Source organism: Tenrec ecaudatus, chromosome 6, assembly GCF_050624435.1.
Source record: "Tenrec ecaudatus isolate mTenEca1 chromosome 6, mTenEca1.hap1, whole genome shotgun sequence".
In the NCBI taxonomy this organism is placed as follows: domain Eukaryota; kingdom Metazoa; phylum Chordata; class Mammalia; order Afrosoricida; family Tenrecidae; genus Tenrec; species Tenrec ecaudatus.
Window position 1 is genome coordinate 7,022,792 of NC_134535.1, and position 17,069 is coordinate 7,039,860.

A 17,069-nucleotide genomic window follows, 5' to 3' on the forward strand; every position below is an offset into this window, starting at 1 on the left:
GAAAAGATTCAAAATCCAAACCCACTGCCGCCAAGTCAGTTCTGGCCCCCCGCAGCCCTCGAGGACAGAGCTGGACTGCCCCCTTGGGTTCCTGACGCCGGGCCCTCTCTCAGACGGCTGTCGGGCTCAGGCCCCTGCTGGCCCCGTTAGCAGCCAGCTGCCCTCCCACCCACACTACCGAGCAGTTCCCTTCTGTGACACCCAGGGCTGGGGTTTGGGCAGGAAAGGAGGCTCAGAGAGTTGGCTGCCTGTCACAGCGTCTCTGCCGCAGGACTGGAAGGGCCTCGAGGGCCGCTGTACAGTGCATAAGCAGGGGCGGGCACAGTACATGTCCTCCCCAGAACCGGAGACCATGGGGTGTCCCACAGAGCAAAGTGTCAGGGAGTCAGGTCTCCTGGGAAAAGAATGCCAAGTAGTGGACACTTGTCACTGAGAGGCAAGGGAATGGGGAAGAGACAGGTGGGAGGGCAGGTGGGGGTTCAGGCAGCCCCGCAGTGCAGGGTCGACCAACCACAGGCAAACGACCCAGCTGCACAAAGGCCTTGGGGTGCTGGGAGCCCAGGGCACCACGGTGAAGCACCGGACTCCACACCCAGCGCTGCACTGTCACCAAGTTGCTGGAGCCATGGCAGCTTAGAACCCCACGGGCCGGGCTTCTCAGCCACGAGGGCGGCCACGACTCGGAAGCCACTGGGCAAGCCGCTGCTCGAGCAAGCACCCTCCCTCAAAGTGACCCCTCTACTTGTTAACCCTGCAAACCCCGAAGTCTAAAGTTCCAAACCAGCAGCCACTGTGCCTCCCCAGCCTGCAGAGTGGCCGTCTCCACCAGCAGGGTGGCTGGGCAGGGTCGGCATGGCCTCAGAGGCTGTCTGGCGATGTTTTCTAAAGCACTCACTCAGGCAATGTGTCCCCGTGGCCACTGCTTATGGGCCCAAGCACAGTGCCACCCCTGAGACCTTCGGCGTTGTCTCCATTGAGCATGGTGGTGCCCGTTGGTCCCAGAGGGAGGATGTGGGTCTTCCTCCCACTGAGGCGGGGTCCACGCTGAAGGCTGCCATCCTGGATCTTCATCGGCAAGTACTCCCAGCCCTCCTCCCTCTCAGCACGCAAGGTGTGTCTCCTGCATACCGCAGGCTGTTCATAAGCCTGCCTGCGATCCCGGTGCCCCGCTCCTTCTTCTGCACATAGTCCGGCTTCTCTTTTATTTGCTCAGACCCCCAGCCCCTCTCCCACCTTAAACCAGGCGGCCCCACCCCCCGCCCTTGCTCTGTTTGAATGGCCGCCCCTTCTTCTGTGAGCAGGACCTGCATGAGCACAGTCAGCGCCCCGCTTTTCCGAATGTCACTTTGAGGGATAAGGTACACCTGTGCCCCCACCTCCACCCCCACCCCCAGAAAGCAAACCCACCGCCATCAAGTTGATGCTGACACCTCTCCACCCTACAGGACAGGGTAGAACTGGCCCCTGTGGATTTCCAAGACTGTCACTGTTCACGGGAGTAGAAAGCCCCGTCTGTCTCCCTCTGGACAGCTGGGAGTTTCGAACTGCCAGCATAACCACTTAGGCCTCCAGGCCTTCTCACACCCGGCCCAAGCCATGGTGTCTTCAGCGGCCACGGCTGCGTGTGGAAGCTGGACAAAGAACCTGCCTTAAAGCGGGGTGTTGATGAGGAAGGCGGGCCCTGCTGTGAGCTGTCAGGAGAACACACGCACACACACACGCGCGCGCGCGCACACACACACACACACCTGTCACAGCCAGGCTGCTCCTCAGAAACCAGGTGCCTTTGGGACATGCTGTCAGAAGAGACCAGGCCCCAGGCAAGAACATCATGCCTGGGGGAGTAGTCGAACGTCAAAGAGGAAAAGAGAACGACCTTGTCGAAGTGGACTGCACCGTGGCTACCACAGGGGCTGCCATGTGGCGATGAGGGCGGGCATGGCGCAGGGCCGGGCGCTGTTTCCTTCCGTTGTGCATGACCACGGGATCTCGGTGAGTCAGGCTGGCTGGACAGCCCCTCCCGGCAACAGTAAGCCACGTCATTCGAGGGCAGCATTAGGACGGCTGGATACCAAAGTCGGGGGAAGAGGGGTCGGGTGAGGTACAGTCCCCAGCCCAAGATGGTCTTCAAGTCCCTGGGAGTCTCCCCGGTGTCCTCCGGCCACTGGCCCACTGGTGGGAGAGGCACTTGAAGGCCGGAGCCTGCGTGAGCCGGATGCTTTCCGGCCGCATGGATCAGCAGCTGACAGACTGCCTCCCGCCCCGTATCAGCTCTCGCTGGGACAGCCCAGGGAGGTGGAGAGCAATCACTGTCCTTCCTCCTGTTGGTGTGAAAATAACACCCTGCTGGTTGGCCCGCTAGCCACCTCGGGAGAGAAAGACTGCTGCCTGATCCTGCAAAGGTGGACCCCCACCCACAGATCCCTAGAGAGGGGCCCTGTGAGTCAGAACCGACTCAATGGCCATGCGCCCTGGCCTGTGAGTAGCCGAGGTCCCTTCCAGCTGTGGCTGTGGTGGCCGGTGACATGTGACATGGGCCGGGCTTCCCCAGGCTATCCTGCCCAGGGGATGTGCCAAACCCTTGGCCATTCCCCATGGAGCCTTGGTCAGCACGGTATCCACTCAGGCCGCTATCCTGCCAGGGTGCACAGACCAGGTGGGGCACCCACCCAGGAATGGGGAGGTGAAGGCCCGGAGCACACTGGTCCCGACCCTAACCAGATGGACAGATGGAGCTGGGGGCTGGTGCCGACCACGGCCCAGCCTCACCCACTAGCCCCTACAAATCCACCAGAAACAATCGCCTCTTGAACCTGGGCAGTTCCTGCTCGGCCCTTTGATCGAACCTACGAGCCCCGTTGGGCAGGATCATCCCTGGCCTGGGCCTAGCCCGAGCCCCTGTGCATGCTGGCATGGTGGGATGCTCACATCTGCTAGTATTGACCCAGTGGGCAGGCCCGGAGGAGCAGGTCCTGAGGCAAGCTTCAGGGCAGGCCTTCTGAGCTGAGGGCCGGGGCCCCTGTGGAGAGGAGTGGGGACGGTGTGCCCAGCAGGGTGGCTGCAGAGGCATCCTGACACCCTGATCGCCCAGAGAAGACCCGACCCGGTGGCCACGGCGAGGACTTGGGCCGGGGTCTGAGAGCCTCGTGGAGGCCCTGTATGCGGGGCAGGGGACGGGCACGCTCAGGCCTGCATTTGAAACTGCTCGGCAGTCCCATGGCGAGGCTGGGTGGCCATCCCCCGGGCTCTGGATGACCAAGCGGCTACAATCACAGGGGGCCAGCGCAGGTGGGCAACAGGAGCCCGAGGGTTATCAGAGATCGTGACACTTAAGGTCGTGGGACTTCAGGCTCCTGCCAGCAGATCCGTGCATTCACAGTGGCACAAGCATGGGGACCAACTCGATGCCCATCGGGGGAGGATGGATGGAGACAGTCTGCTCCAACCGCCCAATGGAATACTACGCACCCCTAAAGAAGGATGGCGACGCAGTCAAACTCCTGGAGATGCTGGCGGATCTGGAAGCTGTCCTGCTGAGCGAGCAAGTCCATCCGTGAAGGCAATTCCCGTCTGAGATGGACCACTGGTGCAAGAGAAGACAACCAGGACACGTGGTTTTCACACTCAAAGAAGCCGCCTGGCGGTTACAGAGGGGCCGGGGAGAAGGAAAGCGGCAGGAGGGAGAGACAGACGAATAGAACGGAGAGCAAGCCTGCGCTACGTAGTGTCACACGGAGACATGAAGACACGGAGACAGCAGCCGAGGCAGGGACAGAGCGGAAGGGACAGAGAACAACCTAGACCAGCAGTTCTCAACCTGTGTCGAGACCCTTTCACAGGGGTCGCTCAATTCATAACATTAGCAAAATTAGTGATGAGGTAGCAATGAAAATCATGTGTCCCCACCACATGCGGAACTGTATGAAAGGGTCACGGCATGAGGAAGGTTGAGAGCCACTGTTCTAACCCCTTCAAGAAGAGTCTAGGGGAGCCTCCCCCACTGCCCCACCCCAGCACCCTGGGCGGAAGGTGTCCTCCATCTGGCTGCCTCCCCTCCCAACCAAGCGGTCCCCATGCCTCCCTCTCCTCCCTCCCGGAGCCCTACCCGATGGCCCTGGGCTGCCTCAGTGGGGCAGGGGAGGGAGGGGAGCTGGGTGACCCTCTAGTTCTTCCCTCCCTACCCCCCACCCCTCACCCACACCCACATTCTCATCAACATCCGAATGTTCTCCTGCAGGACCCATTGTCCCCCTGGACTGGCCAGTCAATCAGTCCATCCACCCTCCCAGGCAGTGGCTTGCTGAGCCCGCTTCTACCCTCCAGGGCCCCTTGCCACCCCCCACAAGGCTAACTCTGGAGAGAACTCCCAGGATGGCATGCAGAGGGGTGGGTGGGCAGGTGACGGTATTTGATCCCCAAGGCACAGACAGGCCAGGCGGGGAGAAGCGGGCAGCCAGACAGGCTGCAGAGGGCCACAGGGGCTGGTCTGAGCAGGGGAGCAGGAATGGGGTGAGGACAGAGGAGTACTGGGGGGCCTGGCGAGAGGAGGGGCAGAGCCTGGTTCCGAGACAAGCCCCTCTGTCCCCGCGTGGGGTCGGGGGTGCCGTACAGTCCGGTTCTCCAGATCCTGCAGCCTCTCAGGAACCAGTCACCCTGGAAGTCGACTGTGACACTGGGCAGGGGAAGCCGGGGCCCCAGAGGGGGGCGACTGGCTGGAGTGGGGGGGGGGGGGGCAGTCCTCCAATAATCAGGGTCCCTCCCACTGACCCCTGGCAGCAGCTTCCCAGGCCAGGCCTCCGCAAACATGCCTCCCTCCCCTGTCTGGTCACTATGGCGACAGCCTACAACCGCAGGGGAGGGGCTGGGGCAGGGGGTTCCTGAGGAGGCCAGCACTGCTCCAGTCACCTGGGAGCACCAGCTCACCGTGTCTTCCAGTGTTAGCAGGTGGGGACGTGAGACTCCACCTGCCGCAGTCCCCTCCCAAGGCTGCTGGTGGGGCCTGCCAGGCTCCTGCCCCAAGGGGGCTATGCCCGGAGCCCCATCCTCCTCAAGACTCCAGAAGCCTGCCCCGCCCCCAGGTGGGTTAACCTTCACATGACCCACCGAAGGAGCCTAGGATCCAGAGGTGCTGGGGTCGCCCCTCCCTGGGGACCCAGGGAAGCCAGTCTTGTGGAAAGTGCAGACAGTGGCCCCCGAGGGCGGGTGGAGGTGAACCCACCCCAGGTCCGTCTCAGGCTAGGTTTCTCCACGTGGCCTCGCAAGCCTGGGGTTCGGACTGACTCCATGCAGCGATGCAGCAGGTGCTGTGCCAACCAGGGGAACCGGGCTCAGCTGCCTGCCTCCCCTCCCCGATGTGCAGATTTACTGAGACTACAAGGCAGGAGTACTGGAAACTAAAAACGTAAATGAATTCCTCATCTAACCGAGCAGGGCAAAGGTTGGGTTTTCTGCTCCCGTAAAGAGTTACAGTGTGGGAAACTCCCAGGCATCCTGCTCTGTCCTGTGGGCTTGCTAGGAGTCAGGCTGAACTTGAGAGCCATGAGTTTGGGAGAGTCATTTCACCTAATATCACAGGGTCCCAGGAGCAGAGCCCCCCATAAGTTAGGGGGTGCCTGCAATTGCAGAGAGCAGCAGTGAAGCCCCCAGCTGAGGAGGGTGGGATCAGGTGGACCAGGGTCTGGGGGGGCCCGAGGAGTCCCCTCCCTCTCGGTACAGCCCCTCAGGCTCCTGCCCTCCTGGTTCAGAGGTCTGCGAGGGCTCTAGGAAGACCCAGCAGGGCAGAGGTTCCCAGAGAGGCTGGCCAAGGGTGGGGGGTGCAAGGTGCACCCTGCGGTGGGGTGTGCTCCCTGAGATGCACCCAGTCTCGATGGTCTCAGCCAACTCTCTAACAGCCACCCTCCCCAAGGCCACAGACCTGGCATCTGCTCAGTGCTTGCTGGTTCTAAAGCTTTCTGTGAGAGCGTTCTTGGTCTGCTGAAGCAGCCGTGAGAGAGGCGCAGGGAAGACTCCCCTGTCTGTAACTTGGGGGACACGGTCCTCCGGTCACTGGGCCCGGGCGGGGCTCTGATGGCACTCGTGCACCCTGCAATCCTTGACCACCAGGGGGAGTCCTTCCAGGGTCCCTGCTGCGGGGCCAGAGAGGGCAGGCCACTGACCCTAGGATCCCGCCTTTGCCCCTCCAGCCAGGTCGAAAGGAGCCCTGCCCACTGGTAGGCAGCGAGCTAAGCCTTTGGGCTGCTAACCACAAGTTCAGGGCTTCAAACCCACAGAGGGCCGGTGTGGCCACCTGCTCCCTCCCCAGAGGCCCGCAGTCGAGGGGGCCCCACGGTGTCACTGCCGTGCCTCTCAGAGTTAGAGTCGGGAGCTCTCCTTCCTGAAAGTTCCCCCTTTGTTGGTCATGTCTGCAGCGCGGCCTGCAAGTTAGGGCAGAGGGGTCCCTGGGGAACAGGGCCAGTGGCAGACCTTGAGACCACGGGTAGGGGCCTTCGGGATGCAGCACCGCGGCACTAGCAGCAGCAGGCCAAGCTGCTCAGGCCAAACCGGTGGCCACTGAGTCAATTCCGACTCCTGGGGAGCTTACTTTCTCGGTCATTCCCACTGCCGTCAGGTCACAGCCGCCCTCTGGGACAGCTTAGAACTGCCCCGTCAGCTTCCGAGACTGAGAGACCTGCTTCCCTCTCAGAGCTGCCGGTGATTTCAAATTCCCGGCCTTTGGCTTCCCTACCACCTGTGGCCACTAGGCGGCCAGGGCCCCTAGGGTGACCTTGTGCTGATTGCCTGGTCTGCTGCGACCCATAGCGACCCCAGGGACAGCCTCGCCGCCCTTCCTGCACCTGAGCCCATTGTTGCAGCCACGTGTGGGGCCATCCTCCCTTTTGCTGCCCCTCCGCTTCACCAAGCGTGATGGCACAGCTGGCCCCTCGCGTTTCCGAGGCCGTGGGTCTTCACGGAGGCCGACAGCCAGGGTCTGTGGAGGAGCATGCGGCGGGCGGGTTCGATCCACCAGCCTTGACATCACGGCTGAGCATGTGAGCCCTTGTTGGCCCTGGTGGCACTTCAGCCACCAGGGATCCTTGGAGGCGACATTCACCCAGGCACGGCTGGGGCGGGGGGAGGGAAGGGAACTGGGCCAGGCCAGGGCTAAGCCCAGCCGCCGTCCCCTCCCCCAGCTCCTGTCCTAGCCTCCTCTCTGAGACTGGACTGTGGGGCCTGCCCTCCCACCCCCGCCCCCGGGGCCCAGCGAAGGGAGCACGGTGTCATTGTCCCCGTCTATGTGTGATCCATGAGGGCTGGGAGTGGCACTGCCTCACCTCAGGCTCCCTGTGCCTGTCCCTCTCTCCCCCACCCCGGCCCCCACAGACATCACCGAGTGCCTGGTGAACAACGGGGGCTGCGACCACTTCTGCCGCAACACCGTGGGCAGCTTCGAGTGCAGCTGCCGCAAGGGCTACAAGCTGCTGACCGACGAGCGCACGTGCCAGGGTGAGCCCCCTCCCCTGCCCCCCCGGGACCCCCGGGGGTCCCCCTGTCCTGTGGTCTCCAGCCTTCCCTGGGGCCTTTGTGCTCTGTCACTCAGGGAGGCACAGAGAGGGGCCAGCACGTCCCCAGGGTCCTCTCCCACGGGCTCTGGCTTCAGCAGTGTTGGGCTGCCACCTGGCGGAGGCATGGCACACTACAGGCAGGCGCCCTCCAGCAACCCTTCCTTGGGGTTCCCATGCACCTGAGCTGGGGAGGGGGGCGGCAGGGAGGAGGGCGGGGGAAGTCGTTGCCCAAGCAGGACACAGCTGCCGAGAGTGACAGAAGAATGGACAGTGGGGAAGGTCTCCAGGAAGGCCGCGGGGGAGAGGGTGGCATTGGAAAGGAATGGGCACTTTCCCCAAGCTGCCAAGGTTGTGTGGCCACCCAGGCTGGTGCCAGGGCCCCCAGGAGTCCCGCGGGGCCAGCTTGAGACACTGCAGAGGACAGAGCCTGGCCCCTGGGTGACCCCCTGCAAGTGTGGCCCTGAGACCCGCGCCGGGGCCCCAGGAGGCTGCCCAGGGTGGTGGCTGTGTTCACCATGCCACCGCTCCCTCTCAGCTGGGCCTCGGGTTCCCCAGATAGCTGGGATGCTTCCCGCCTGCCCATCAGGGGTGGGGCCACCCTACCAGGTCTGTGGAATACTGAGCCCTGGACTCAGGTGGGCAGCGGCTCAGAGGGAGTCAGAGTCTGCGTCAGACCCCCTCCCTCCCATGTCTCCTCCACTTTCTTCTAGACTCTAGATGTGCCCCCAGCCCCTGCTCCTTCCTGGACCCCAACTTCAGCAGGGAGAGGGGGATCTAAGACTTCACTTACATTGTGAGGCCTTCATAGTGGGGACCCCAGCACCCCTCCACATGGACCCCTGGGTGCTGACCACCTCCAGGAGGGGCCCGGTGAGGCCAGCATGTGCACTGACACAGAGGCCGTGGTGCCCACAGTGGTCAAGACCAGCCCTGCTCTCCCTGTTCGGAATGCCCAGCTGGCCCCTCGCCGCTGCTCATTCCACACGCCCTCCTTTGGGCACCCACGATCCAGGTCCTCCCTGCACTTAGGTTGCTGTGCGCACTACGTTATGCCCACAGAGGAAGTTGCGTGAGCTCATGTCTGCAGAGTGAGGGTCAGCCCCCCCCCCATGCCCATCACCTGTCCGGGGGGAAACATTGTCCTCAGGATGTATGGTCAGCACAGACTGGTCTCCTGTGAGCATGGGGATCATTCCCTACTTCCCAGTAAGAAACATTCCGGGACCCTGCCTCTTCCCTTGTTACTCTGCCTGCCAAGAAGCTCGGTAGCAAGTTTCACCCACTGTCGGGGCAGCCTTATGAACCCCTAGGGGAAGACGGTTCCCCTCTTCTGTTCACGGGGTTGCCTTACTTCCTCACACGATGTCCTGAGGTCTTGGGCAAGCAGGCTTTGGCCAGCACCGAAGGCCCAGATTCATGCCCCAGTGGGCTGCTTCCATGGAACCCTTTAGGGGAGGGGGGGAGGGGGAAGTCCATTTCCTCGTCTGGACAGTGGGGCATAGGCCCTGCCACACTGCACAGTGAGCTGACACCCCCTCTGTCCCCCTTTCCCCCCCTCCCCACTGGCCGAGCAGCATGGTCCTGCCTGGCCCATGTCCAGAACCCAGGAGAATGAGGTCAATGGGGGCAGCAGGGGAAGTGGGGCAGCAACCAGAAGGTGATGGGTGCTGTGCTGGGATTCCTGCCTCCCTGGACCTGTGGGTGAGGGGCTGTGCCGTCCACCAAGCCCCGAGCCCCCGGCCACCCGCTCTGTGTCCCTGGGGCTGTTGATGAGGGGCTATGCCGACCACCTAGTCCCAAGCCCCCGCCCACCCTCTCTGTCTCCCTGGGCCTGTGGGTGAGGGGCTGTGCCGTCCCCCTAGCCCCAAGCCCCCGCCCACCCGCTCTGTCTCCCTGGGGCTGTGCAGACATCGACGAGTGCTCCTTCGAGCGGACCTGCGACCACGTCTGCATCAACTCCCCCGGGAGCTTCCAGTGTCTGTGTCACCGCGGCTACGTGCTCTACGGGACCACCCACTGCGGAGGTCTGCAGCCTGCCCGCCACGGCCCCTGCCCCCACCCCCGCCACGGCCCCCCACGCCGCACCGGCAGCCCTCCCCAGCCCTTCCCCCATCACCCGGGGGGCCTTTGGTCACCGGTGGTCAGAGGATGAGCCCCCGTGGCTGTAGTGCAGGAGGGGAAACTGAGGCTGAAAAGCCAGCCCCACCTCCTCTGCTGCCACGCTGGGAGGGGGAGGGAGGGGGCACAGCTGGGCGTCTGCGTCCCTGGGGAGCCTTGGGCACCTGATGGTGCCGGTGACACTGCGTGGGGCTGTGTGTGGCTGTGTGTGTGTGAGCACACAGCTGGCTGCGGGGCTATGACTGTGTCGGTGTGCGTGGCTGTCATGACTGCGTGACTGTGCATGTGACTGTGTAACTGCATGGCTGTGTGTGACTGCATGACTGTGTGTGGTTGAGACTGTGTTACGGCATGGCTCTGTGGTGGTGTGTGGCTGTGTGCATGGCCGTATGACCATGGGCGTGTGTGTGGCTCTGTGATTGTGCATGACTTGGGCTGTGAGTGAGATTCTGTGTGTGTGTAGGGGTCTTCATGGCTGTGTGTGGCCCGTGCCTCCACCTGTCCACAGGGGCTGGCTGGGTGGCATCGGGGAGCGCCCCACCCTCCCAACCTCCCCTGGCTTGAGCGCTCACGCCCGCCTGTGCTGGCAGACGTGGACGAGTGCAGCGTGAACAACGGGAGCTGCGACCAGGGCTGCGTCAACACCAAGGGTGGCTTCGAGTGTGTCTGCCCGCCCGGCCAGCGGCTCCACTGGAACCGGAAGGACTGCATAGGTGAGTCTGGAGACCGGGGGGGTGGGGGACAGCCTCCTTCCAGGCTGAGGTGCCCTCCCCGAGGGAGCACACTCTCGGTGTCTGTGTCTGCCCCACTAGAGGGGACACAGCCCCGGGGAGCTCAGAGGCATGGACATCCTGTGGGCTCTCACTGCCTCCAGCTCCTCTTGTCCTGCAGGAGGAGGGACAGGGCAGGGGTGGCAGAGTGGTGCCTGGCAGTGTCAGGACCAGGGCTGTGGAACGCCCGGGCAGGGGATGCCCCTGTGGCTTGCCACACCCCTCAGCTGCCCAGGCCCCAGCACACGGTTGGTGGAGGAGGCCCTGAGACATGGCTGGATGGAGTGTCCTCTTCTGATGGGCCCCTGCGCTGCGGGGTCTCCCAGGTGTTTGCGTTAGGTGCCACTGTCAGTCGGGTCAGTTCTGACCCATAGCAACCCAGTGTCCGCACTGCCTGGTCCTGCAATGTCCGACCCCATTGTGGCCACTACTGCGTCCACCCAACTCCTGGATGGCTACCCCCTTTTATGCTGCCCCTCGACTTTACAGTCCTGGCGTCCTTCTCCGACGATTGGCTCGCCTAACTTCTCCAAAGTACATGCGACAGAATCTCGCCATCCTCGCCGCTAAGCCGTCTCCTGGCTGTACTTGTGCCAGGACAGGTCCGCGTGTTCTCTGCTTCTTCTTCTCATGCAGTGGTGGGGCTGAGACGTGTATGCTGGTCAGCCTGTGGCGCCTGCTCCGCGGATGGGGCAGAAGGCCCAGGTCTCGTGGGTCAGGGCCAGTTGTGTAAAGCACATCTGTACATTCTTTGCGCTAATCATTTCAGCACAGCAAGCAGCGCGACAGCTGCTTGCTTCAGGCCCCACCCTACCCCGTCCCATGGGGTGACGTGAGGGGCCCACCTGGGCTTCTGGGCAGCCCACCTCTTTCCTGCGAATAAGGAAGAGCGGCGAGGAGTCGGTGTGTTTGAATGACGACGCTGGCCAAGAAGGCTGGAACCCCTGGACGGCCAGGGCGCTCGGGTCGTCCTGGAAGCAGCATGGCCAGCGCGCCCCTCAGAGGCGAGGATGGCGAGACCTCAACTCACGTGCTCCGGCCACGTTGTCCGGAGAGACCAGTCCCTGGAGGAGGATGGCGTGCCGGGGAAAGTGGAGGGGCGGCCTGAAAGGGGAAGGCCCTCCGGGAGACCGTGGACCCGGGGCTGCAACCATGGGCTCCGGCACAGGAACCAGTGGGGGCACGGCGCGGCACCGGGCAGTGTGTCGTTCTGTGGTGCAGTGTGTCGCCGTGGTCAGAGCCGCTCCGCGGCACCTAACAGCAGCAGCAAGCGTTAACGTGCTGACTGCTGATCCAGAGCGGCGTTTCCCGCAGTGGGCGATGCCGCCCCCGCGGGCCGGGCGCTGGAACAGTCCAGCGGGGCGGCAAAAGCTGACACCTGGGCTGTATCCTGGATGCCGGGCGGGAGCCCGCCTGCTTTCCGTGGCTTGAGTGAGGTGAGGGCCGGGGGGATGGGGGCGGCTGAGTAGTTTTTGACCTGGAAAGAGGAAGGTTTGGGAAGCTAGGGTCTAGGGCAGCGGTTCTCAACCTGCAGGTCGTAGCCCCTGTGCGGGTTGAACGACCCTTTCACGGGGGTCGCTTAAGACCATCGGAAAACACATATTTCCAACGGTGGTCTTAGGAACCAAGACACGGCTCCTCTGTCCGTCTCCAGGCGGGCCCACCCACATGCAGATACGCCCCACCATTCCCTGGAATGATGGCATCATCGCGCCAACCCCATCACGTACACCCTATTCAAATACAGGTGTATGTGACAGGGTTGGCGCCACAATGTACTTAGGAGGACCAGTCACAGGTGTCGAGAGCAGCTGCTGTGTAGAAAGCAGCTGCTGTGTTGAGAGTAGCAGTATTGGAGGTAAAACGAGACTTCATGCATTACAATTACATATTGTTTTTAGATTAATCACTGTACTTTAATTATGTTCTATTCGTATCAATGAAAACACACCCTGCATATCAGATATTGACATGACGATTGATAACAGTAGCAAAATGGCAGTGATGAAGTAGCAATGAAATCATTTGCTGGTTGGGGGTCCCCACCACACGAGGAACTGTATGAAAGCGTCGCGGCGTGAGGAAGGTGGAGGACCCCTGGTCTAGGGTGAAGTGTTCACCTTGCCCTGCAGGGACCCTTGCTGTAACTCGCCCTGGGATGGCCCGCCAGGGCCCCCTGTGGCAGCCCCCCTGCATCTCTTGATGACGCTCCTTGGGGTCTGCTGCCACATCCCTTGGAAACATGGAGGTCCTTGTCCTTCTGTTTCTTCTCCGCCCTTCTGGTGGCCCTGCCCTCGCCGCCGGCTCATGGCCCTTGGGCAAACGAAGATTTGGAGTCTGGCGTTTATTTAGGAGGCCCTGGTAGCTGCGCGCTGGGCTGCTAACCACAGGGTCGGCAATTCGAACCCACCAGTAGCTGCCGGGGGATTGGATGAGGCTGTCTCCTCCTGTACAGATGGACGGCCTGGGCACACCCTGGGAGCAGGGCTCCTCGGTGTCGGGCCTGCTGGGTCAGTGGACGGGACTCGGACCCAACATGATGGCCGTGGGTCCGGCTCCCTTGTATGTCTCTCAGAGGCGAGATGTGTTCTGGGGGACAGGGGGGCACGTGTGTTTTCATTCCTCAGCTATTTCCTGTCTAAGGCCTTTTGACAGGATAGGGGCGTCTCCCCCTGGGCTCCCACCCTGGAGAAGCCGGCCCGCCATGGGGAGCCCCTGGTCTGGGGGGTGGGCTGGGAACCCTCTCACTGACACCCTGACTAGAGTCTGAGTGGGGTGGGGAGGCGGCCAGCCCTCTGAGTCGTGTCCCACACATCCCAAGTGCTCTGGGCTCTGGGCGCTGGCAGCTCTGGCCCTCCCCTTGAGGTAGTGTGGCCAGAACAGAATTCCTGCAGGTCCACCCCTGTGGGGAGGGCCTCCCCACTGCCCTCCTTCAGGCCCTCACCCAGTCTCCCTTCCCCGCAGAGACAGGCAAGTGCCTCTCTCGGACAAAGACTGCGCCCCGGGCCCAGCTATCCTGCAGCAAGGCGGGCGGCGTGGAGAGCTGCCTGGTCTCCTGCCCGGCCCCCACGCTCTTCATCCCAGGTAACGGAGGAGCTGGCCTGGGTCCTGCTGCTCCCCAGGGGGGCGCTGACCTCAGACCCAGACCCTCCTACCCCCGGCCCCACTCACCAAGGGGCCTCTGGGGCCCCATAGATCCGAGGACTCCTTCCTGCCTTGCCCTCGCTTGCCCAGTAGCACAGAGCCCAAAGGCAGACTTCAAAGACCAGCCCAACCTGCATCCTATTCAGGGGCCCCTGTGGGGCCCAGGGACCGGGAGGCCTGGGGAAGAGGTGCCCCCCTCGGGCCCTCGCACACCCCCAACCCCTCTGCAGACTCGGAGAGCAGCTTCGTCCTGAGCTGTGGTGTCCCGGGTCTCCAGGGCAAGACGCCACCGAAGGCCAACAGCTCCAGCCCTGCCTCCGGGCCCGGCTGCCCAGGTAGCCCCTCTGCCTGCCAGGACCACACACCTGGGTGACCCCGGGCTTCATGACCAGCGCCTCACTGGAGGGGGAGGGGAGACCCCACACAGGGAAGCCAAGTCCCAGCCATGCACAGGTGGGGGGTGTGTGGAGAGGGTTAGGGGTGTCGGGTTCCATAACACGTCACAGAAGACCCCTGCCAGACAGGGCTGCCCTGGCCTTGATGGACCCCACTGCCCTGACATTCACTGGGCCCTGCATGGGGTTCCCCACTCTGGTGGGGGGGCTGCTGAGTCACAGGGAGCTCCCCATGACCACAGCTCCCCATGCACCTGTCCCCGGTCGCCCCAACACACACTAGACACGACCTACGCAGCCCCCGTCCCCACCCCTCCTTGCCTGCAGGAGAGGCCACCACCAGGGGGCATTTTGGATTTCCCCAGATGCCCCCACACCCCCTATCAAGCAGAAGGCCCGCTTCAAGGTCAGAGATGCCAAGTGCCACCTGAGGCCACGCAGCCGCGAGCGAGCCAGGGCGGGTCCCGGGCAGCCACTGCTGGGTGAGTGGCCGGCCTGTTGCCTCCCTGGGAGGGGCAGTCTCCATAGCTCAGACAGCAGCGGGGTGGTGTGGGTGTCCAGGGCCCTGGGGGCACTGTCCCCACTCACCCAGAGCAGGGCTTGCTGAGCAGCCTGCCCGAGAGGGAAGGTCCCAGACGTACCCCACAACTCCAGTGACTGGGACAAGGACATTCCAGGACAAGGGTGGGCCATGGGAATGCCCCCAACCCGGGAAGATCCCAGGAGACCTTGGGATCCCTTCTCACACCTGACCCAGTGGGCAGCTTGGAGCAGCCACCTGGAGTCTGGGAGCCAGGTCTGCACAGGCCCGTGGCTGGTGGACAGCCTCCCCAGCAGATAGATGCGGGTGCCCGCGTGCCAAGACTTATGGGCCTAGCCCGGCCCCCCGCCCACCCCACCCCAGCCCTGGCTACCTCCACTGATGGTTGGGCAAGGTGGGCCCCTTTCCAGCCCCTTTGTGTCCACGGCTAGGCAGGACCCAGCACCCTGCCCCAGGCCACCCCTCCGCACCACAGCAGCCCCCTCCCTTGTCTAGACCACGGCCACGTGACCTTCCTGTCCCTCAAGTGTGACTCCTCCAAGAAGAGGCGGCGTGGCCGCAAGTCCCCTTCCAAGGAGGTGTCCCTCCTCACCGCAGAGTTCGAGGTGGAGCCAAAGGTGGAGGAGGTGTCAGGTAGGTGAGGCAGCGGCCAGAGGGGAGCGGGGGTCCCAGACAGCTGCCTGGGCCAAAGAGAGGGCCCAAGGGACCATAGAGGCACCAAAGGGGGTCCGGGACAAAGCTGGGGCCTTGCTGTGGGGGGGCACAGAAGGCTTCACAGAAGAGGTGCCCGTCAGGCAGGGCCGGAGGCCACAGGTCATTGACTGGAGGAGACGAGCGGGAAGGGCATTCAGACAGTGGGGACAACGTGAACCAGGGCTCGGAAGTTAGAGGGCAGGGGTGGAGTTGAGCATGCCGTGGGAGTGCTGGCTGACGAGGCCGGCGGGGCCCGGTAGGACAGGCTTCAGGTTCAAGGCCAGAGAGCAGGTCATTCTCCTGGGGTAAGGTGACCAGACATCCCGATTTTTAACAATTTGTCCTGCATTCCACAGTGTTTTTTAAAAGTCCTGATTTCGGGAAAGAATGCATGACAAGCTAGGGTAGACGGTTTTGGGCTGCCATGTGGCTATTTCTCCAGGATGAGCTTTATCAATGGTGTCCCGCTTTACCAATGTTAAAATCTGGTCACCTTACGACGTGGGGGACAGTGGCTGAGCGGCAAGGAGAAGTCTCCACCCCATGGGCCGTGCTGTAGGGCGTGACAAGATGCTGTGGACAGGCCTCTGTGTGTGGCAGCTCTCAGGCCCCACCTCCCGGAGCCTCACCTTCCCCGTGATGAGCAGGGCCAGGGCCCCTCCCCCAGGGCTGCTGAGAGAGTGGGTGACATAAGCCAGCGGGGACCGGGGGCTCCTGGCAGGGGCCCCCGGGCGGGTCAGTTGCCCTGCCTCGGTTCCTCCCGCTCTGTAGACTCCTGCGCGGTGGACTGCGTGCGGAAGCGGGCGGAGCAGAGCTTACAGGCGGTCATCAAGGCCCTGCGGAAGTCGGTCAGCCGGCAGCAGGTCTACGTCCAGGTCTCCGGCACGGAGTACGAGGTGTCCCAGCGGGTGGCCAAGGCCGTGGAGGGCCAGGGGACATGCAGCCCGGGCCAGGTGCCCCAGGATGGCAAGTGTGGTGAGTCCCTGCCCGTGGTCCTCTGAGGAGGACTCCTCAAGCCCTCTCCATCCCCCCACCCTGTCACCCAAGGAAGGCAGACACCCAGGGAAGGGACAGAGCAGCTGGAGGGATGTGAGAGGGACAGTAGCCTCCTGCAAAGAGCTCGCCCCAGGGTGGGCGTTAGGCTCCAGGCTGGGGGAGGGGTGGGTGCTCCTGTCTGGTAGGGGGGGATGGGGGGCTCTCAGCTGATTCACCACCCCACCCCTCAACCCCCCACACACACACACTTGTACTCTCCGGACAGTCCTGCCCTCACTGAGCTGGGTGGTCAGGCTGTCCCCAAGTCAGCCCGTGGGCTCTCCATCTTCTTGTGTCCTTTTCCCAGGGACCCTCACTCATTGAACACGTCCTCCACACAACTGTGAGCTCCCCGTTACGAGCCTGTGACCTCGGGGGCTGACCCATCTTCCCAGGAGGGAGCTGGCTCCCTTGCTCAGTAATTCTTTCCTCTCCTTGTCCGTGCACGGATTTGCTCACCAGCTCTCTGCAGCCGCATACGTAGGGCCACACACCCTGAACCCCTCAACCGCTAGGCCCTCCTGCCCCAGCCCCTACACACACGCGTGCGCGCGCGCCACATCCTTCTGCAAGGAAGGGGGCGGGGGTGAAATGACCTTGGGTGACAGGGGAGACATCTGAGGCCATTCAGTGAGCAGGCCAGGAGACAGGGCTGGGGCAGGGGACATCAGACATCACCAGCCAGGAGAGAGGTCCAGGCCGGGCCCCCGAAAAGCACAGGCTGGAGCAGAGGGTCTCAGAGGACCCTGAGGGAGGCGAAGAGCTCACGGAGCTGCAGCCGAGGGCCTGCTTGTGCCCTGGAAGTTGCAGGCGGGAATGAGGCCCCACGTTC

General features: G+C 63.3%; 1 protein-coding gene across 2 annotated transcripts in view; it reads left to right on the top strand.

The window, feature by feature from the left end:
* Positions 1-17,069, top strand: part of SCUBE1 (signal peptide, CUB domain and EGF like domain containing 1) — a 114,652-nt gene that overhangs the window by 90,104 nt on the left and 7,479 nt on the right. For both annotated transcript variants that reach the window (XM_075553516.1, XM_075553517.1), the window contains 8 exons: positions 7,360-7,482; positions 9,449-9,565; positions 10,250-10,372; positions 13,394-13,513; positions 13,804-13,908; positions 14,334-14,450; positions 15,005-15,142; positions 15,974-16,177. In XM_075553516.1, coding sequence (XP_075409631.1) covers positions 7,360-7,482; positions 9,449-9,565; positions 10,250-10,372; positions 13,394-13,513; positions 13,804-13,908; positions 14,334-14,450; positions 15,005-15,142; positions 15,974-16,177 — 1,047 coding nt within the window. The remainder of the gene's footprint in view (positions 1-7,359; positions 7,483-9,448; positions 9,566-10,249; positions 10,373-13,393; positions 13,514-13,803; positions 13,909-14,333; positions 14,451-15,004; positions 15,143-15,973; positions 16,178-17,069) is intronic.